Source organism: Glandiceps talaboti, chromosome 13, assembly GCF_964340395.1.
Source record: "Glandiceps talaboti chromosome 13, keGlaTala1.1, whole genome shotgun sequence".
Lineage (NCBI taxonomy): Eukaryota > Metazoa > Hemichordata > Enteropneusta > Spengelidae > Glandiceps > Glandiceps talaboti.
In genome coordinates this window covers 7,252,162-7,275,171 of record NC_135561.1, presented here as the reverse complement: position 1 = coordinate 7,275,171, position 23,010 = coordinate 7,252,162, and the positions used below count along the sequence as shown (strand labels likewise).

The 23,010-nt window shown below is 35.7% G+C and overlaps 2 protein-coding genes across 2 annotated transcripts; one reads left to right on the top strand and one right to left on the bottom strand.

The window, feature by feature from the left end:
* The first annotated feature begins 171 nt into the window (after positions 1-171).
* On the top strand, positions 172-16,091 carry LOC144444156 (replication factor C subunit 1-like). Its single transcript, XM_078133568.1, has 21 exons — positions 172-230; positions 793-1,030; positions 1,506-1,604; positions 2,193-2,380; positions 2,683-2,805; positions 3,003-3,084; positions 3,975-4,294; positions 4,858-5,037; positions 6,474-6,581; positions 6,900-7,179; positions 7,966-8,063; positions 8,636-8,842; positions 9,151-9,288; positions 9,817-9,912; positions 10,697-10,795; positions 11,267-11,421; positions 11,680-11,797; positions 12,186-12,331; positions 12,910-13,123; positions 13,789-13,983; positions 14,770-16,091. Exons 1-21 carry the CDS (start codon positions 228-230, stop codon positions 14,872-14,874), a joined length of 3,192 nt encoding a protein of 1,063 aa, XP_077989694.1. The 5' UTR covers positions 172-227; the 3' UTR covers positions 14,875-16,091.
* An 809-nt stretch (positions 16,092-16,900) lies between these two features.
* Positions 16,901-20,354, bottom strand: LOC144444833 (ubiquinol-cytochrome c reductase complex assembly factor 2-like). Its single transcript, XM_078134377.1, has 4 exons — positions 20,217-20,354; positions 19,747-19,821; positions 18,922-18,991; positions 16,901-18,415 (listed from the first exon to the last, which is right to left on the bottom strand). The coding sequence occupies exons 1-4, from the start codon at positions 20,352-20,354 to the stop codon at positions 18,327-18,329; spliced, it is 372 nt and encodes a 123-aa protein (XP_077990503.1). The 3' UTR covers positions 16,901-18,326.
* Positions 20,355-23,010: the final 2,656 nt, after the last annotated feature.

Below are 23,010 nucleotides of genomic sequence, written 5' to 3'. Positions count from 1 at the left end.
GTTTATTTACAGTATATTTTTAAAAACGTGAAAGGTACATACTTAAAGCCATGCCAATACAAGGAGACGTCAAGAAGTGAATATTTTGGTACGTTTGTCAAATATCCCATACCCCGGAAGAGATGAAGCGAAGTTTTAGTTCGCGCATGCTCAGTGAACTTTTTGGCGCGAAGTAGACATGACAGCTGATTCACGGAGTATGATGTTTTGAAATACACACTTCTAGTATGGTGAGTAAGAGCTTACAATTAGTTGAGTACCGAAAAATAAAGCTCCATACACCGAGCTCAGACGTCACAGGAGGATGTCATCACATTTCGATCTCAGCTTTTTATCCATAAAAACTGAGCCGCAATTCAAGTCCACATGTCATCATGCATAATGTTTACAAAATGACATCACATGTGTAAGAACCAAGATATACACACAGTATAGTAGCTCTTTGACAGTGTTAAATATTCATTTGATAGATTTCGGGTAACAAAAAATCATTGACTATTGGAATTCTCATGAACAAGTCAATATCAAAGAGACCCCTACTCCTAATCCCACCACCATCACTATGTAGTAACTATGTACGTCCTTATCTATGCCTGGATCATGGATGTATTATTAATTTATTTAGAGGAGACTAATGGTCTATGCATAGCTTTGCAGATCCATTCCATACTCCAGTGTGATTAAATTTAGTATGTTTATAGTCCTTGTACAGGTATTATCTTTGTTAGTGTTTCATTCAAAAAGTTTTTAGTATCAAATTCACCAACCTGTTTGTCCATCCATCTCATATAGGATATACGGAATTTCTTTGGTGCTGTTGGGGGATCAAGTTCAACTAAAAGCAAGGCAAAGGATAACGGACATACCAGTAAACCAGGAAAGAAGAAAGAAGAATCCAAAAATAAGGGAAAAAGGAAAAGATTGGAACCCACTGCTAGCAATGGAAGTCATTCCGGGGAAGAGGATTTCACAGAGACCAAGAAATCCAAGAAATCGATAAAAGCAAAGAAGGGTGTTATTTATGATTCAGGTAATAATTGTAGAGAAATGATGATTTGATGAATAAAGGACAAGAGGTATTAATCTGTACATTGTTCATCCGATCTTCACTCTACTGCCATTTGTATTTAATTATAGAAAGTTTGAATCACTTAAGTTATGTCAACCCAGAGGTATAAATTATGCTGACCTGGAAGGACAGAGATAATATTTACCCTGTGTGTCTAGTGGCAGTATGGGTTTTATGCTCCCCAGGGAGTTGAGAAAAAGCTGTAAGGGTTGTGGCATTATAGGTCTGTGCCAGTTCTACCAGTGGTTCATTTCGTTTGGGACTCCCAGGAAAGTTAGGTTATCATAAGTGTATTCACACAGTAGATCTGTGTAGTAAAGACAGTTCCTGGAATCATTAATATGTTGGAAAGTGTTCTTTTAGGTGAAATTCAAAGAAGATTTTCATTTTGGAAATTTACCAGGTTTCTAATTATAACAATGTTTTGGTGTTGTAGATTCTGATGAAGATATTTTCCCAGTCAAGGTAAAACATAAATCTAATAGCAAACTAGTGAAGTCCAAGAAAGACGAGATCACAGTTATACCTGACTCAGGTAAAGTTGATTTTAATGATGATGTTTAAGACAGTGAAAGTTTTGAATTTGATGACAGCGACAACGAAAACAACAGCTATGATGATGATTACAAGGAAAAAGATGTGAAGGAAGATTAAAACAACCAGAATGATAACAAGACAAGATTGGTTGGAAAATCAAAAATGGTGATATATGACAAAAGTCATGATGATGATGATGACGATGACGATGATGATGATGATGATGATGATGATGATGATGACGATGACGATGACGATGACGATGACGATGACGATGATGATGATGATGATGATGATGATGATGATGATGATGACGACGATGACGATGACGATGATGATGACAACAATTAAATTGTAACATCACAGAGACAATGGTAGTTAAATATTGGTAGCAATGGGTCATTGTTTTGAAAGGAAATATGAAATGTCAACAAATATTAATATCATACTCATTTAGTAGTTGTTCTATGTTAACAACTTTTTTTGTTAATAAATTCATCCAAGGATAAGACTTATTAGGGAAGTACTTCCTAAGTGAAATGTGTTGTTGCAATGCACTTTAAATGTTTACATTTTCTGTTTACAGATGATGATGATGTTGTGTTACCAGTCAAAACTAAGAAACCCTCTGTAGTGTCACCAAAGACACCATCAGTGAAACCTGTCAAGAAAGAATCGCCTGCAGCAAAACTAACACCAACCACAGCACTAGATTTCTTTGGCTTTACACCAGTACATAGATCTGCCAAGAAAACACCCAGCAAAAGACCAAAGGTGAGTTGGAGTGTAAAGGTTAAAGGTCAGTAGAGGTCAAAGGTGAATTAAATATCAAAAATTACAAGTTGAGTTGTTTATCAAATTACATTTTTTTCGGAAACCCATGTTTATATATGGTGTATATCAAATGTAAAATTTATAAATGGCAGTTGATACTTTAGTAGAAACACTTTCCGTAATATTATGAATAATTTTTCTTGGGTTCTTTGTTGTCATGTTTGTGTACAGTGTACATCATATTTGTCATCCTCTATACAAAAATAGTTACTCTATCATAACAAGAAAGTTATCCATTTTAGCCTCAAGAAAAAGGTAGTTCGTCAAAATTACCAAAGAAAGAAACTGAAGATCATGATGATGAAGATTTTATGAAAACATTGGAACAGTTAGATGAGGTGGAACAAGAGAAGAAGGTTTCTAAGGTAAATATGTTATATGTCACTTTCTGTGCAATGCATTCAGTCCAGGGTTCTTCCTCACAAGTCCTGAAATTTTGAAGTCCTTATTGAAAGTCTTTTTTTTAGTCCAGGAAAAGATTTTAATTCCATGAAAGTCATGGAAAATGAAAGATATGAAATGATCGTCGAAAAAAAACCCTGAGGAAATTCCATATTCACAGGTCTTCAAGAAAGAGCCAGAGAGGAGGCAGTCTCCTAGGAAACTAGCATCCAGATCATCTACACCATCATCTAGTCAAGAAGGTTCGTATGACCTTTGACATTGTTCAGTTTTACAATATTTTGAACAAAGACTTGCCCTGTCCAAAATATAAACAAAACTAAATTGGTAAAACCATATTGCAACTGCAGACACAAGTCTGTGGATGAACAAAACTTGTTACAAACAAGGAACGTAAACATTGAATGAATTGGATTAATAACACTTGGCTCAGCATGTTGGAACTACAGAGACATACCATGGTTTGATAAGAACAGTTTTATGGACTCTTTATGTGTACATGAAATACCAGGTGATATTAATCCAGTTCAGTTGTTTACTTTCCCTGTTTGTAACTGCTGCCGTTTGTCCACGGTCTGGTGTCTGAAGTTGTATCAAATTATGCAACTATGAGATACCATAGTCCATTTACAGTCATGGTCATCTTTTGAAGTCCATGGAAAAGTCACAATACCCCTACTGGAATACTTACTGGAATGTTCAGGGATTAACTGACTAAGCCTAATATGGCTTGGTGTCCTCACAAAATAAAGTGAAGTTATACTAACATGGCATGTCCAGCATGGCAAGGTATCAATCTGATTAAAATACATGAGTGCTCAAAAAAAGAACAAACGACAGTAAACGTAACAGCCAAAAAGAAACCACGCAGTGTACACTACATCAGATTTTAATCAGATTGGGCTAAGCATCTACAGTATACAGTATCAATGTTCAGATAATAAATGAAAACATGCCAAATCTATAATTTGCCAAGTAATGGTCAAATTTATATCACAAATAGATTTTGAGCAATAATTAACTAGAAATAGAACAAATATTAGTGAACCTACACCTAAAGCTGTATTAGACAGCAATACTATGTATTTATCAGAATTATTAACTTATTAAGTAATACTTAATTTCACAACAGCCAAGAAAGGGTTATCCAGTAAACTTGCAGAAAAAGTGAAAAGTGCCAAAATTCTTGCAGCTGATACACCTGTTAAGTCGCCTGTCAAATCCAAAAGTCCTACAAAGGCCAAATCAGTGAAAGTAGAAAAAACAACACCTATCAAAGAAACACCACAAAAACCTGCAGTTAAGAAAGAAACAACAAGCCCTGCTGAAAAGACAACCTCCCCTGATAGCAAAGATGATGAAGGCGGCCAACTAAAAAGAAAAGGTTCTATGTATAGAGCTTATTTAGACAGAGAAGGACCTAGAGCACTTGGATCAAAAGAAATTCCAGAGGTAAGTATTTCAGGTTGTGATAGTATGATGTAGTGCTGTATGTAGACAGATTAGGCCAAAAAAATTAATTGTTTGGTCTGGTAACCCAACCCAACCTACTTTTTCACTGCTGACCCTAATTTTTTTTTTTTTTTTTTTTTTTTTTTGGGAGGGGGGGGGGGGGAATAGTGAGGTTTGGTGATATTATTGTTTTGTGATATTTGATTTTGAGGTTTGGTGATATTATTGTTTTGTGATCAAACTAACATGGCTGAATACAGTGTAGCCTACAATATCTTCTACATATCATACAGATAGTACAAACACATTGCTGATAAATCTCTGTTGACTATATTGTAACAACCTGAACCAGACCAAAAAAATTTTAAAAAATTAAAAAAAATAAAAAAATTCCTACCTACCCACCCTGTTTTGAAATTGGGTGTTATTGGAAACAAATTTTTTTTTTGACCTTACATTCATCTGTAACTAAATTCATCTGTCACAAAAATCCACTCTGGCAAAAATAATGTGTTCATCGTGTTTATGTAAAAACTATCTTTTCATGGCCATTGTCTATACAGGGAGCTGACAATTGTATGGAGGGTATGACATTTGTCATAACTGGTATCTTAGAGTCACTAGAACGTGACCAAGCCAAGGAATTAGTGGAGAGGTATGGTGGTAAGGTGACTGGTAATGTTAGTAAAAAGACATCATATGTTGTGGTTGGAAGAGGACCTGGTGAAAGTAAAATATCAAAGGTGAGTAATTCCATTAACATCATCATGAAAACTCATCTGTGCAAATGTTCAGTCTAAGTTTATGAATTTAACTTTGTATTGCACCAAAATTTTCAAAACTTTTCAGGATGTTACCAACTTCCGAGACTTTGCGACAATTGTCTGAAGTCACAAATGCACCATGACTTCAGAAAACACTGACGAAACCATGATGGATACCTACCGAAAGCTTTGGTGATCTACTTGAAAATTTTGGTGCAAATACGAAATTAAATTCTTGAACATCATCTGGTTTTTTTCATCACTTTGTCATTTATGTCGCAGTATTGGATAATATTAGACTATTGCTATTTCTTGCAGCCTTGATTGAACTCCAGTAAAATGAAGTATACATACATACATACATACATACATACATACATACATACATACATACATACATACATACATACATACAGACAGACAGACAGACAGACAGACAGACAGACAGACAGACAGACAGACAGACAGACAGACAGACAGACAGACACACACACACACACACACACACACACATACATACATACATACATACATACATACATACATACATACATACATACAGCTATGGTACACTGTACACTATGTGGGTATATTGTTGTGGAGATTGTACCTGTCTCATACAAGGAATGTTTTTTTAGCTAATCTTTTCTTGAGCTCTTCTGTGTATTTTACCAGTCTTGAATGTTTCATTATGTTGTAATCTAATGTTTGATACAGACCACTCAATTTCATACATACATTTCATTATGTTATACATCTAATCATTCCTACAGACCATTCAATTTCATACGTATGTTTCATTATGTTGTACATCTAATCATTCCTACAGACCACTCAATTTCATACGTACATTTCATTATGTTATACATCTAATCATTCCTACAGACCATTCAGTTTCATACATACATTTCATTATGTTATACATCTAATCATTCCTACAGACCACTCAATTTCATACGTATGTTTCATTATGTTGTACATCTAATCATTCCTACAGACCACTCAATTTCATACGTACATTTCATTATGTTGTACATCTAATCATTCCTACAGACCACTCAATTACATACATACATTTCATTATGTCATACATCTAATCATTCCTACAGACCACTCAATTTCATACGTACATTTCATTATGTCATACATCTAATCATTCCTACAGACCATTCAGTTTCATACATACATTTCATTATGTCATACATCTAATCATTCCTACAGACCATTCAGTTTCATACATACATTTCATTATGTCATACATCTAATCATTCCTACAGACCACTCAATTTCATACGTATGTTTCATTATGTTGTACATCTAATCATTCCTGCAGACCACTCAGTTTTCAGTTCATATCTCGTCTTTTGTACATAACACTCCATTTTCTTTTTTTCTATGTTTAATATTTTGTACAGGCTACTCAGTTTGGTACAAAACAAATTGACGAGGATGGCTTGTTGAATTTAATAAAAACATTACCAGGAAAGAAATCCAAATACGAACCAACAATTCAACCAGAGAAGGTGAGAGAGTTATTTCAAAACTTCACAACAACTTAGCTCGAAAAACTTATCATTATAGGCACTTCTTAGTACTCAGTCACTTACAATTTATGAGTAAGTGATAAAGAGTGCCATCAATGGCGAATCAGTCTACAGTGTTCCAGCCAGAGTAAATGAGAGAGAATTATTTTTTATTTTCCAAAAGTCAGACATTGTTGCATCTAACCCTTATTTATGTAAAAAATACTTTTACTTGCTGTCTTCAACAAACACAACATTAACAAAAAAATGTTTAGCCTGTATTTTCCACATACTTCACATTTTTTTCCTTGTCTGCAGCCCACAAAGTCTACACCAAGTAAAAGGAAAAGTCAAACGTACGACGAGCCTTCAAAGCCATCCACATCAAAAGCTGAAAGTCCATTGGTTAAAAAGAGTAGCCCTCCAGCAAAAAATAGCCAAACTGACCAATCAGAAGAGGTGTTACTGTGGGTTGACAAACACAAACCTAAGAGCCTCAAACAAATCATAGGTCAGCAAGGCGACAAGAGCAACGTGAAGAAATTGTACAACTGGTTGCAGAAATGGCACAAAATACATTCTGGAAATAAAAAACCAGGTCAGTTTCTATCTCTGTTCTCTCTAGCTGCTTGATTTAATCTGGTAAAATACGACACCCCCTCTCCCCCTCCCGCTACCATCCCATTATTTGCATTTCAGTATTGCAAATACTAGCGCAAAACTCCATTTCACTTGAGTGCCAGTTGCTTACAGTGTTTGCTGTGGTCGTACATGTACTTTCACAATCATAGCAAATGAAAGTGGAACAGAAAACACTGCAAGCATGAGTGCAAGTACCCTGAATAACCACTCTAGCATTCATTCATGACTGGGTTCTGTACATATTATGTACAGTACTGTTTGTGTTTGAATCATCTAATTAATACAACAACATGCACAGTACACCATATATTGATTGATATACGCAATGCTTGCATACTCATTAGAATACACATAAGGAGGAATGTTTCAAGTATTGCTTTACAGTGCAAATACCAGTAGCATGTCTGCTCACTAGTATTTTATGTAATAATTATCCATAATCAGAACCATAGTGACTGATATTTTGTGGGGGGGGGGGAGATAAGCACACTTGAAGCTCAATTAATGACTTTGTAGTGTTGCAACGACTGGTTCATCCAGGTTTAGTAGTTTTAAAATTATTTCATAAATTTCCTTCAATAAAGTTTACAGAGTGAACAACATGGTGAAGGGAAGAGCGCCCTCAATGTGCAATTTTTATATATGCTGGCTTAACATGTGAATATGTTGGTTTGTCTTCGGTGTAGATGTCATATTTTGATAAAATTGTTGATTTATTCTCATTTTGATCTATAATATTTAGGTTATATGAACAAAGAGGATGGTTCTGGATTCAAAGCAGCGTTGTTGTCCGGACCACCAGGTGTTGGCAAGACAACCAGTGCACAATTAGTATGCCAGGTTAGATTTTATCTTTTATTTCCCAAAATTTGGATTTTCCCATTTTTACTAGGGTCTTTAAAATATACAAAATTTTGGGACATGAAAGTGAGTTTGTTGTAACAACTTGTTAACATGTTATGATAAAATGTCCATGTCAAGTTTTAGCTGACGTTTCAGACTAATCAACCCCTTTATAGATCAAGAACATTTTATTTTATCAAATTTTTACTATATCCTGGACCAAGCAGGTTCATAGCTCGCACAGCAGCTGTGCAGTGGCTCAATGACTAGTACACATGCATGTCCTATATACTATGCGACAAGAATGCATTGCGGCGCAATGACTACGCATGTGCATTCCATGTTTTGCGCATTCTCCACGCAGAGGGCGCTATCTACAATATCATCGTGAGTCAGCTGGTCAAATGAATCTACCCTGCGTGAACTTAAGGGTTTTGCCTAGTTTTGATATTATTTATTTTAATTGTTTGTTATATTAAACAGATGTTTAATTTTTAAGAGATTTTATTATTAGAGGATAACTTTTAGTATTTATGAAATCATTTTCTTCTCTTCTCAAATATTAACAGGAGTCGGGATTTTCTTTTGTCGAGTTGAATGCAAGTGATACACGAAGTAAAAGAAGTTTGAAAGAAGTCGTTGCTGAATCTGTAAACAACCAAACTGTTGTTGATTTTCTTGGCGGTACAAGTGAAGTAAACAAAGGACATAAACACTGTTTGGTTATGGATGAAGTAGATGGAATGGCTGGTAATGAAGATAGGGGAGGGATGCAGGTTAGTTGATGGAATGGCTGGAAATGAAAATTGAGGAGGGATGCAGGTTAGTAGATGGAATGACTGGTAATGAAGATTGAGGAGGGATGCAGGTTAGTTGATGGAATGGCTGGAAAAAAGATAGGGGAGGCATGCAGGTTAGATGTACAAATATAATGCAACCCTGATCACTTGTGCCAGGACCATTAAATCATTCCAGAACAAGTTTTTAAATCAATCCACACATTTGAACCGTATCGATATTGAGAACCTATTAGAATGAAATTGGATGATATTGATTAAATATTTTGTTTGTTTTGTTGACATAGGAACTGATTCAGCTCATCAAAGGATCAAGAATTCCAATAATTTGTATGTGTAATGATAGAAATCATCCCAAAATCCGATCTCTGGTTAATTATTGTTTTGATTTACGTTTTCAAAGACCAAGAGTTGAACAAATCAAGGTAAGTGGATATGTTACATCAATTTTTTTGTCTACCTTACATAGGTCATTCAGCAATTTCTAAGGTGAAACAAAAAATAATTGTGTGTTATTGTTAGCGTTATCTAAAGTCACCTGCACTGGATCTCTTTCCAAGAGCAGTGCATACTGGGGGGGGGGGGGGGGGGGGGGGGGGGGGATACTTCAAGTCCAACATTGCAGGTTGAACGATCTAGGTACCTTCATAACAGGTTGCCATGTCTCAAGCAACTGATACATTTTAATTACAACAAACGGGCCTTGTAAGCCATTTTGCATGACTTGGAAGAAATGTACTGTGTGACTTTCAGTGCAGGCGACTTTGGACCATGTTTCCCCAGATTCTCATCTGGATGGTCTGGTAGTAGAGCCCCCATCGATCAGTGGGAGTCTAGGTAACTGAGAATAGCTTGCTACAAATATAACAAAAACATTATAGATACTGATTTCATTTATTGAGTATGTCACAACTGTATTTACCTTGGATACATCTTTTGTTTATGGTTACTAGGGAGCCATGATGTCATTAGCTTTTAAGGAAGGTATCAAGATACCACCCCCTGCAATGCATCAGCTGATAGTAGCAGCCAATCAGGATATAAGACAGGTAGGTGATGAAGGCAATGATCAGCTGGTCACTTTAATCTAAATGCAACCAATCAGGATTTACGACAGGTAGGTGATGAAGGCAATGGTCATTTGATGTGTCTCTCCTTTGATCATATTACCCATAATATGTATCTCTCATTTCCTGACAAAACTACACTGTCAACTATAATAGCAAAAATCTTGTGTTTGTACAGCAGTGATTGACAGATTTAGATTGACATTATGTTTGCCACACAAGTGTAAATGTGCCAAACAACCACCATGTCACTCAAACACAAGTGTAAATGTGCCAAACACCCACCATGTCACTCAAACACAAGTGTTAATGTCCCAAACACCCACCATGTCACTCAAACACAAGTGTAAATGTGCCAAACACCCACCATGTCACTCAAACACAAGTGTAAATGTGCCAAACACCCACCATGTCACTCAAACACAAGTGTTAATGTCCCAAACACCCACACTGGCATGCAAGCATTATTGGGTCAGGGCTAGAAATCTGTTATCATTGCATATATTTATCCAAAACCAACAAATTCTAGAAAAGAAAATACAACTTTAATCGATGTGATTTTGTACACATAAGCGGACTGTCCTTAAATGTCCACTCATTTGCATATCATTTGCATACATGTATGCAATCTGGTGTAAATACCAATAGTATGTATAAACACTGATTAAGTTTTCTTACTTTTTTAACATGCTAGTGTTCAACATTGATTATAAATATTGCTGATCTTTACAAGTAATACAATTTTGTGTTTTTTTATTCTATTTAGGTAATTCATAATTTGAATATGTGGAGTGCCAGTGAAAAGTCATTAACATATGACCAGGTCAAAGAAGATTCGGAAAAAGCCAGAAAAGATATCAAATTGGTGAGTACTATGAAACTGAATATTTTATTTGCTTTTTGAAAAAATTTAGAAAAATAATCAAGCCTTTATTGGGAACACTCAGAGGGTCAATCCACTTTGAATACTTGGATAGATATAGATATGTATTTGAAAATTTCAAAATTTACAATTTGTCAAAATTATAATGACAGTGCCTTCCACTTGAAAGATAGTGTGTTGTATTATATACTGTGTGGAGACATACAGTAAACTTGGAAAAGTTTCCTGAGAATTATTTTCGCTTATTTCACTGGAAAACAAAAATCTGAAAAATATGTAGTGACTAAAATGTCTTCTTGTACATGAACACAATGTACCAGTCTGGTCATGAGTAAAAATTAGTCTTTTAAAACTATCTGAAAACTAAAATCGCCAAATTTTCTAGTAGCGAAAATATCTAGGTTTACAGTATACAGGTACATGTTTAACTTCTCGTTTTCTTTCTCTTTGTAGGGTCCATTTGACGTTGTTAGGAAAGTGTTTTGTTTTGGTGAGGAAAGAAAACATATGAGTATGGCAGACAAATCAGATTTATTTTTCCATGACTATTCCATTGGTCCACTCTTTGTACAAGAGAATTATGTTTCAGTGACTCCAGTCAATGCAAGGTTAGTATACTACTAGTTCCATAACAGAACCCTGAAGATACATGTGTGCCAATGTGGCATAAACAGGATATTGCATGAGTGCTCGCGATGTTCTCTGCAGTCATGCTTATAGAAATGAAGCCAGTGATAATGTAACAGAAAGCTATACAGTCAGATGATCATGTGCTGCAAAATTGTTGGCTATTTTTTTACCTTGTGAGTGTTGCACAGAAGGATGCCCTCAAGACTCAACGTACAAAATTCTCTTGTTTATTTCAGAGGTGATATTAAACGACATTTACAGTTATTGAGCGAAGCAGCTGATAGAATCAGTGATGGTGACTTGGTGGATAAAATGATAAGAACACAACAAAGGTGGAGTCTTCTTCCTACACAGGTAAGTGATGATGCTGACGGCAGTACACTAAATAGAAGCGTCGTTATAGCGCCCTCAATAAGAGAATGTAGAGAACCTTCTACCACAGCATATTGATATGGATATACCCGGCCTTTTTCAGAGTATGTAGAAGTAATAGAACTTGACAACTGAGACATACAGAGACTAAAATAGTGCCATCTGAAATTTAATATTTATGTTCTTAGCAGTAATCAATACAAGTGTTCTAAAGACAGAAATAAGTCTGACTGGACTTTTCCTTTAAGTTGATAGCAGTAATCAATACAAGTGTACTAAAGGTAGAAATAAGTCTGACTGGACTTTTCCTTGAATTAACTCATACCATTTCATTTATAACTCAATCGTGCTTGATGTGATTACTTTGTAGGCAATGTTTGCCAGTGTACTACCTGGTGAAGCTATGCAAGGTAGTTTGTCATTCATGGTAAACTTTCCAAGTTGGCTTGGTAAACACTCAACAACAAATAAAAATGACAGACTCCTACAAACCCTACAGGTACACATGAGGCTAAGGTAAGTCAATTTGTAATCAGGTTATTTCAATCCTAAGTTATTGTTAGGGATGGCAGTAGGTAAAATCTACCTGTGTACCCCAGGTATTTCATCAAGGTTCCCCATCAACATTATTCTATATATGGAAGTATATTGCAAACTCTACCTGCTTCCCACCTCTGTGTTTAAGCAATTACTTACGTTTCTAAAAATAGTGTGATCTGAAACAAAGTAAGCAGAATACTACTTTGACTTGTCAAGAATGCAATCAAACTTTGCCATGAAACACTAGAAAGTGAAGGTTTTTTTCAAAGGTGGCGATAGTACAGTATACAACTTTCATAGCCCTCTTCTCAAAAAGTTGGTTCTGAACAACACTCCTAGTGGCCAAAGTCTACAATCTTTTGTCTTTTTGATAAGGTGGACAGTTATCAACTATCATGACCCAGACTACCTGACCAAAAGCTTCCTCCTAACAGCACTCCTAGTGGCTAAAACTATGTAATCTTTTGTTTATCTGATAACCAGGATATGGTATATTTTAATTCATTCTAACCACAAATGGACTGACAATGAAATGTGACATGTTTCTCTATTAGTGCATCATCCAGTAAGGCTGAACTCAATCAGCAGTACATACCACATCTCAGGAACTTTCTAACCAAACCTCTTATTGAGAAAGAACAAGAAGGTGTGAGAGATGTCATTGATTTGTTAGATGAATACAATCTACAAAAAGATGATTTCGATTCTATACTTGAAGTTGGACAATTTCAAGGCAAAAGAGATCCAATGAGTTCTATCAACTCCAAAGTAAGTAGGCGTAATCTGTGTAGTTTTGTGATTATTACTATTTCCAACGTATTACATGGCAACTGATTTAGATCCGCTCAAAATATGAGTTTTTGCAAATATCGCAATTTTGACGAGAAACTGCTTTTTCTGATATAATGCCGATGGACAAGATCAGCTTTACTCGCCTCTCAGATCTAAAATCATGTACCAAGGTGGTAAAATTCTATCTGAGATCTAAAATGACATGCCTAGGTGGCAAAATTCTATCTGAGATCGAAAATGACATGCCTAGGTGGTAAAATTCTATCTGAGATCTAAAATGACATGCCTAGGTGGCATAATTCTATCTGAGATCGAAAATGACATGCCTAGGTGGTAAAGTTCTATTTGAGATCTAAAATGACATGCCTAGGTGGTAAAATTCTATCTGAGATCTAAAATGTTGTACATGTACCTAGGTCGTAAATTTCTATCTGAGATCTAACATGATGTACCTAGGTGGTAAAATTATAAGATCTAAAATGATGTACCTAGGTGGTGAATTCTATCTGAGATCTAAAATAATGTACCTAGGTGAGATCTAAAATGATGTACCTAGGTGGTGAAATTCTATCTGAGAACAAAATTGAGAACTGCATATGTATATTGAAGCATGTAATAATATGATTACTGTGTCATTTCAGGTAAAGGCTGCCTTTACTAGGACTTACAATAAAGAGGCTCACATGTCTCCGTACTCTTTGGTCACTGCACCAAAGAAAAAACGTGGTGCTGCCCAGGAAACAGAAGGTGAACTTGCCATGGAGGAAGGAGAAGGAGAGAAAGTACTTAGTGAAGCTGAAAGTGACGACGATGTCACAAAGGATGCTATGATAAAGGTATAATTGGATAAAATAAATCTTTATTTCTCTCTCTTTATTAAGAAATGTATTATGGGGATTTAATAAGCAAGACTGAATCTCGGTACCTGTAATAGCAGTTAGCTCTTGCCATAGGGTCAAAAGTGAACAAGGCAGATTTTTGTAATATCGACCATACATGAAGAGGAAGTCATGGTTCTGACCTTGTTATTTCATTTCCGTGCCTAGGTAGATAAAATGTATTTCAGGTAATGGATGATGTTCAAGAAGTGAAATGAGTGAAGTCAATTTATTTCTAAAAATGCAATTATTACTGACCCTAAAACCTTTCCAAATATCAAGTAAAAGCCAAGGCAGATACAGATTTAAGGAGTGTTTGGATTAGTTAATGGTAATGCTTGCTTCTCTTCAGTCACTCCTATCAGTGTTTAATAGTCACTCTGCAGTTCATAACAAAATACATGTTTACTGAAGTGTAATGTGTTTCTAACTTTGTATCATAAGTTCAAGCATAGACCCTCCACCAACGTTGGTGGAAGGTCTATGGTTCAAGCAGGTTTTTGACTGTACCTTCACATTGCTCAGTTTCTATTTCACAAATTCAGTTATGCAGTATTACCACATCGATGTACAGATTTGGGGCTAGAGGCTGATACAGAGAAAGACCACTAGGTAGAAAACTACAGTGTCAGTAAATAGTTGATTTTATGTATAGAAAGCCTTCCAGAGAGTAGATCACCAATGTTTAGTCATGTGTTCAAATCTATGTTACAATCACAAATATTTAACTTTTCTTCTTCACAGGCTAAAAAAGATACAAAGAAGAAGGCTACTACTGCATCTAAGGAAAAATCTGACAGTGGGAAAGGAAAAGGAAAGGGAAAAGGAAAAGGAAAGGGAAAGAAATAATTGTTCCCAGTGGGGAATAGTGATGTAACAATGTTTACAATATTACAAAATGTCTACCTGTCTCTCAGTATTGTGATTGGACTAAGCTACCACAGATACAAAATGTAGCAGCCAAACCAAAATGGCCGCCAGTTACCATGGCAACAGTGGTAAATGGATACCATCATTGCCATGGCAACAGTAATATCTACTTCACGCAGAATGAAGCTCCTCAGTACTTGACACAACAATCCAATTCCTTACTGCAGTTTAGACGCAGAATGTAGAATATTAGCATTTAGTGTCTCTAAGAGATTTATATGAAATGATGGAATGTTCTTTTACTGGAATTAAATTTAGGATTGATTTTTCTGTTGGTCAGTAGGTGACAGAAACATTGCTACTGTTGTTGTTGGTAGAATGACTTGTACATTTCTTGCATACCACTCTGTTCTTACATGTTATCAGTTATAATGATATCTATGAGATAGTTATGAAAGATCCATGAATGGAAAACAGCATTGTGTGATAGGAGAGCCGGCCATAGAATGCAAAGATTTCATCTCAAATTCAATGCTATCCAATGATAGATCTCTTGGTTTGTAACTTTAAAGACAGAGTGAACATGCATTTTGTGACATCTCTATGGCCAGAGATTTTGTATTGCACAGGTGAGGGCAGTGTGTCAGTCTCACTTACACTTTACTGATAGCTGACCAGTAGATTTGAAGGACTATCACTACTACCACACTATTCCGCTATCCTAACTGACATTTTGATATATTGAATTTTTGCTGTCCTTTCAAGTCTACACTGACTCCTGTTTCCACCTGGTTTGAATGGCATTCCATCATAGACCATGGTTGGTCGAATGCATAATTAGATATATTTAAATTGTGCAATCAGGATATATGTACATAAGACTTGCGCACCCATGTACATCAAATTTTATTCAAATGTATGCTAATTAATGTTTTACACACGTTATGTGTATGGCAGGGCATGGCTTAATATCCACTCGTGGAAATAGGAGTCGGACAGACTTGGAACGATAGTGAAAATTTAAAAAATCAAAATGTCAGGTAGGATAGTGTGGCAGTGATAGTCCTTCAAGTGTACATGTAGGCTACTTCATGGACAGCAGTTTGCTGAACGAGTTCAACAATTTTATAGGTAGCTTTCAAAGAAACTCACAGATCCCAGAAAAGGGACATTCTGGAGAAAGTTAGTATGTGAACATCATGTATTGTAATATTTCATTTCTAGGCAAATAAAAAGGATTATTTGTCAAATCTCTTTGGTCTGTGTTATAGATTTGTTTGTTGGTTTGTCATGTTTCAATTCCTCCAATATGTTTCTAACATTGCCATGTGAACCAAACAAATATTTTTTTTAAAAGAGACTCCAAAGGGCACAGAAATTTGACAAACTCTTCAGAATTTATTAACAATTGATGTAAAAACAAAGAAAAATACACATGTAAAACATTCATGAAGTTAGTATACCACTCTCTTAATGTGTGTTATTGATGAGGTGTGATACTAGTACTATGGAAACCAAGCTTATGTCTTACTGAGATGAACACAAACTAAAAACTACTTTAGAACTGTTTGCTAATAAGCCTTTTTTTGTCTCAGTGTCACGAGATCTCATGTGAGCCATTGCATTCATAACAACCACTTGAGGGTGGTCAAGCTGAAAGTGTCAAACGCTTAGCAACACTATTCTCAACGTCATCACACATGGCCATGGTGAAAGCTTGACCACGATCACGATTGACAACTATTGTTGCTATCCATATTTGCATATTTCGCACGATCTGCAATGAGACAAAATCTCCTACTGACAGTTCTCTCAAACATACAGCCTGGATTGTCTCAAAACGAAACTGATAACATTGTTCTTGAAAGCTTGTTGTGTGCCATAAACCATTCAGTGAGACTCAACAGAAGACTGGTCTCAAGATTGGTGCTGTAATGATTTGATAGATCGTTGTTGTTGTTGTTGTTGTTGTTGTTGTTGTTGTTGTTGTTGTTAGATTGTACAAGTGGAAAATAGCCTGTGTGGTGGGCAGGATATAATCGCCCTGTCATCAAGATAGTGTAGACACAGCAAGTCTCCAAAAATGTATATTGCAAGGTTGTGGAGGTCATCACAAACACCACCCGAATGTGAGTAAAATTAACCAACGTTCATTCAATAACATACAAACATATCACAACATTGGTTTTAGTCTGTGTCCATCTTAGCTCAAAGCTCACTTTCTGCTGTTGTAATCTTGACACAGTAGTATACTTTGACACTTAATTCAGTTGCAAGGGTATTGATTAAAACAAAACTCACTATGACTTGAACATATTTACTTCTTTCTCTCCCTCCCCCACCCACCATTCTATTCTCTGGGAATGGAAACCAAATTCTATTTACACTAATCTCAGGCATCATTGTAATCTTTCATTTCACTGAAACTTTAACCTGTCACATTGCAGTCTATATTTACTTCTCTGTCTAAAAAACCACTTGTAATGCTAGCAATGGCAAACAATTAAATTAACCACACCCCCAAGGGCTGTCACCAGCATGCCTGTATGTAGATATTTACATAATATTCACTATATGTAAATCAGGTTGCTGTTGTGCTTATCTCAGTGAGGGCACATTTACATATTGATTTCATTCGAATATGGTCAATTAGGCAGATGTATGTTATCACTCCACATTGTGACCTATCAGTTTGAGCATATAATTTTCAAACATTAATTGTTTGTCATTGCTAGCGATACAAGTGATTCGTCAGACAGCGAAGTAAAACACAGATTGCAATGTAAACAGGCGAATGAAACTTGCAGTGATATGAACAACTAATAATGTCATTCAGACAGCAACAAAAAGAGCCTGAAGACTTGTGGACACCTCAAATGAAAAAAAAAATACTGCCAATGCAAAGAGAGAAAGACGCTTCAAACATGAAAACACCCCTACCCTACAGGATAATGGAACATCCCATCAAATGAAAGTGAGGCTTAAATTTCATGTGTGGCAGTAAGAGACGCTGTCAACAAAATGAATGTAAACATACTTCATGAATTGTAAAACTTACACTGAAATTCAATAATACAGGACACCTAGCATAGACAAACTGGCATTAGCTTGTACCTTCTTTTGTTTTGGGTTTCCAATTAAAAATAGACATGTGTAGTAGCCATTTTACTTACAATGCAAACAAATTGCCATAAATATTACTTTCATGCAAGATAACTCAAATATAAATATCAAGTACAAACTCCTCATAACCTCTTCAAGAGATACATATTTGATCACAATATACTGCTGAGCCGTACTTCCACCAGGATAGTCTGAATAAGTTTCCAACAAGCATGGTAATAACAGTCCTACAAAACACATCAACTTCTAACAAGTTCAATAACTCATAGTCCATATATATCTTCATATTATTCATGTGTGGTTGTCTGTTATCTGGTCTCATTGTTATTTTTTATAACAGAGTCTTTCATTTTGTGTAGATAACCCTTGTCATAGTCTTCCATTTGTTTTATGCTATCTGAAAGTCAACAAGATAAACATGTAATGATGTATCATATAAGTAGTGGGACTATGTTTTTCAACACCACTCTACACAACAAATTGGCCTGTAGACTGCTCAGCCATGTCATCAATTTTTATTCCACAAGATGCACAAGTAACTTAACAGCTTGTTCAGTTTGTTCAGTTCTGAGTTTCTCAAAGATATCCATGACACATTATTATATTTGGAGAACCCATTACTAGTACTAATCTAAATATTCATGACAATCATATTTGACCTTTGACATACCTGTTGTTAGTACTAATCTACATATTCATGACAATCTTGACCTTTGACCTCCCTGTAGCTCGTACTAATCTACATATTCTTTATGATCATATTTGACCTTTGACTTACCTGTTGCTAGTGATTAGTACATATACTAATCTACATATGGATGGAAAGCATATTGACCTTTGACTAACCTGTTGCTGCTACTAATCTACATATTCATGACTTATCATATTTGACCTTTGACCTACCTGTTGCTACTAATAATCTGCATTCATCTAGAGTACAGCCAGTTGCTGTTGTGTCATAAAGTCTGGGATACTGTAATAGAAATCATAAAAACAAATTATTCTATGGTTGGAGTTTCTGAAGTATAAACCATTAGGCTTTCTCTTCTATGATAAATTTCCTTTTCAATACTTGAAAATTCTAGTTGCATGTCTACATTCATCAGCCTGTGTGTCCACTGAGACTTAGGTCTAACAAAAAAAAAATGTGTGGTGACAATTACATTCACTTTTAGAATAGGTGGGATTGGTAGATTTTTTATTTTATTTTTTATACATATAATGTTTTCATGTGAGTGTCTAGTTCAGGTAGTTTTGTTTTCCATATGGTCTCTGTGTTATTGGTTTCTTCTAATCAGATGTACAGCCATTACAGATTGGGGAGAACAGTTTTATATTGTCTTTTTAAGTTGATGTCAGTTTCCGCATCCACGATTTCTTGTTGATTACTTATCTTTCACTCTAAAATATCCTTATACTATTTCAACAAATAGTGCACAGAAAGTGGTAGAGATCTCACTCATTATGAAGATAAGAACATGATATATTATGATATTAAATTTTGGCTACCAAAAAGTTTGCAAAAACGCCTTTTGTGCATACTCTCATCTCAACTACACACTGTTGACATCGAGTTGCTCTTACTGAGTTTTAGTTTTTATCTCATTTGGGCAAAATAGGAATGAACTTGATTACAACCTCTCTATTCATTGTGCTTTGGTACATACTAGTACATGCAATAAATGAAGACATGTTGTAAAGCATAGACGCTGGAGAGAGTAAACTTACCTTGTTCTTAAAATAGTCTGTATTTATTTGATGTAAATTGTCGTAAATTCTATCACATTCTAGTTCGTTAGATATCTAGGAGAAAAAATACAAATAGTAACAAGATGTAGGTGGTGCATTGTTCAGCTTATAATTGTTTATAAACGGTGTATATATTATGTGACCAGACGTCACATCCCTACATCCTCTACCGAACCCCATCCCCGCGGGGAGATTTCTACTCAGAAGGCTGAAGAGACAACGCAACGTTTGCACACAAGGAAGATCTTGATATATCCATGGAAGTGGGCGATACTTCCATGATATATCCAACACAGATCAGTTAATAAGATCGTCCTCATTCGTAACAGAATTACAAAACGCTACGTGAAATACATAATCTGTCATGCCTCATGCTAGTGAGTGGCATCGCGGCCGGTCAGACCTTTCACGATCTTTGGAGGTCCGTGTTGATTGAAAATAATACTTACCTGTGAGTTATCACCGTGTTTGAAAGCTACGGCAACTCTGTCTCGTATATGTTGTGCTACGTCACGGCCTCGTTTGGTTTTGTCGATGGGCCACTGTTCACAGAGACGAAGAAACTTTCGGTATCTGGAAGCTGCCATGTTGAAATTACACAACTGACCTTAGGTAACCTAAGGTGACCTGTCACTTGAGGGCGGTATATATAGGTCAAATGTTGCACAAGTGCTATAAATCAATGTACTCTATCTCCGTAAAAATGTACTCCACATAATACTATCAATTATACATGTCAGTCATACAGATTCATGCTGAAGGCAATATTTAGTGAAGGTGTAGAATTGGATATAAGTGTACACATGATTTTTTTTTCACTGGACCTATCAAAATGAACACAGGGTAACATCCGACACCGATCTCAGTTAACTTTTACAATGACCCAACATTTCTTTCATGATTGACTAAATCTCTAAGCTTAAAGTGGTCGTATGGATGCGTATTGGGTAATTTACTTTGGATTTATAAAACACACGTATCATGGCGTCCTACTTGGAAAATCAACGTGAAACAACATTTAATTGGCCGAGTCTGTGTTTATAACTCAGTACATCGCAAAAACACAATCCAAAAAGTACAAAGTTCATACAATAACAATTATTTTTACACGTTTGTTAATCTGTTGCAATTTATTGAGTGAGTTGCAAACACAGACTTGGTCGTTATTATAGTAAGGAGATATGATAACATTGTTTTATAAATAAAAAATCTAAGTAAATACCCAATCCTCCGTGTCATCTATATGCATGGCCACTTTAAGTTAAAGGTAGATCTAGAATGCACTTAAAGTATATTTCTTAAATCTCCCAAAATTTAGCTGTATGAAAGATTTTGCGTGGTTCATTTTGTAGCCTTTTAAAATGAATATGGTTCACTGCACCATCTTATTTTCGATGGAATCGACAATTCTTTCCCGGGCCATAGAACTGACACTGAGTTTGGTGGCCATTTTGAATTCCAAAATGGACCCATTTTACTACGTCATTTTCTCTAAACCAAAAATCTCCATGGCGCAACCCCCGATTATTTTCTTCTTCATGTTTATTAGAATCCCAGACCATTCTTCTAGTGGTCTGAGTTAGAATGAGTTGATGATTGAAGTTTAAAGCTGTTGTTTTCCACTGAGGCGCATATTATTACGTAAGATTGTAAGAATAGCAACGTTTAACCTAATCACTGTACATGCATATTGATAAGTTGTTTTCACACTAGTAAGCCGTAATTTGAGAAAGAAAAGTGGATGACTGTTGAGGTTAAACTTGACTTGTTAATCACCTATTATTTTAGTTGAAACAATGATATGAACAATATGTTGTCATGTTGTTGTATCTTGTATTGAGGTCTCAGATAGCTCGGTGAAAAGGGTAGGACATGTTTAAGTCGATCAAAACCTGTTCTGCATGAATGATGGTATGTATGTGTATAAATAAGCATTTACAAATATGGTTGATCGATTAGACTGTAAGATACCAGATGTCAGCCATGCCACTCATACTTGCTCCGACTTGTTTGTCACACTGACTAAATTATCAAGTTCCACTCATTAATTTGCATCGTTAAAAAGTAGATTAAGTGTTTTATTTCAAAAGCTTCGATCAAAAATTGTGTGTCCAACATTGAAATGATAGAAATGCTAGCACCATTCACTTATGACAGAAATGTCCTATATGTATATGGTTTGTGAATAAACTTCTGCCAGTGTATGTAAAAACAAAATAAAATGGAAACAAATAAAAAACGAAAATAAACAACAGGGTTATCTAGTTCGCCCGGAAGGCTCAACCACAGACAAGACATACCTGTGGCTCAACTGACTGAAGTCTTTTGCACGTTCCATATATATAATATATCTGTATAGTAGTGAATCGTACATCAAAGCAGCAGCAGTCAAGGTCTACCTGTGGTACTTTAGTTAGAGGGCGTTTCGTTGTCATACACACGTGAGCGGTGCAACAAGTATCTATATATCTCATTTATGGACACGGTAAGTACGATAGCCGCCGGTGTGGGATGGAGAACATAATTATTGCCTCCTTTGCCCAGAAAACTTGTATAAAACATTATAATATAAAACCATACTTTTAAAGCCACAGTAGCTGTAACTATGTGCATCTTTCTTCACAAAAGTCTAGTACTAGTAACTAAGCTTCATGTGTTGCAGTAGATTGACAGGTAAGCGGCGTACAGTGATAGAATAGGTGTGGTTGTCGTCTTCCAGCAAGACCACGAACTGTGCTCACTTGGAAGGTTGTCGAACAAAGTCGATGGGTGATATACTATGACAGTAACACTGTGGTTACAGTTTAGAAAGTGGCTTGTATATAGTGTTGCTTTGTTATCGCCCATGTTCAGTGATTGCTCCTAGTATTACATGGGATTGTATTCAATAAACAAGCTTGCCACGTATCAACACAATAGTGTGGTATTTTCTTACCATGTGTCTGAAATTCACCTGTAAACTTAAACATCAATAGCGTCAAAAAATAAAAAGTCAATGAATTCTGAGCGGGAATAATTCTCTCAAATTATTGACATCGTCTCAGAAGGATGCACTGCATTGTAGTTACCATGGCTACAGCTACTAAAGCTAAATATATCATAAAACACAAGGTTAGCTTCTCTTAGGTTAAAAAGTAATTTTTTTTCTTACCAAAATTTCATTTATATAATTCGTATTCAAAATTATTAGTTCAGCTAATCATAGAAAATCTAACATGACATGATCCATACTATCACGTGACA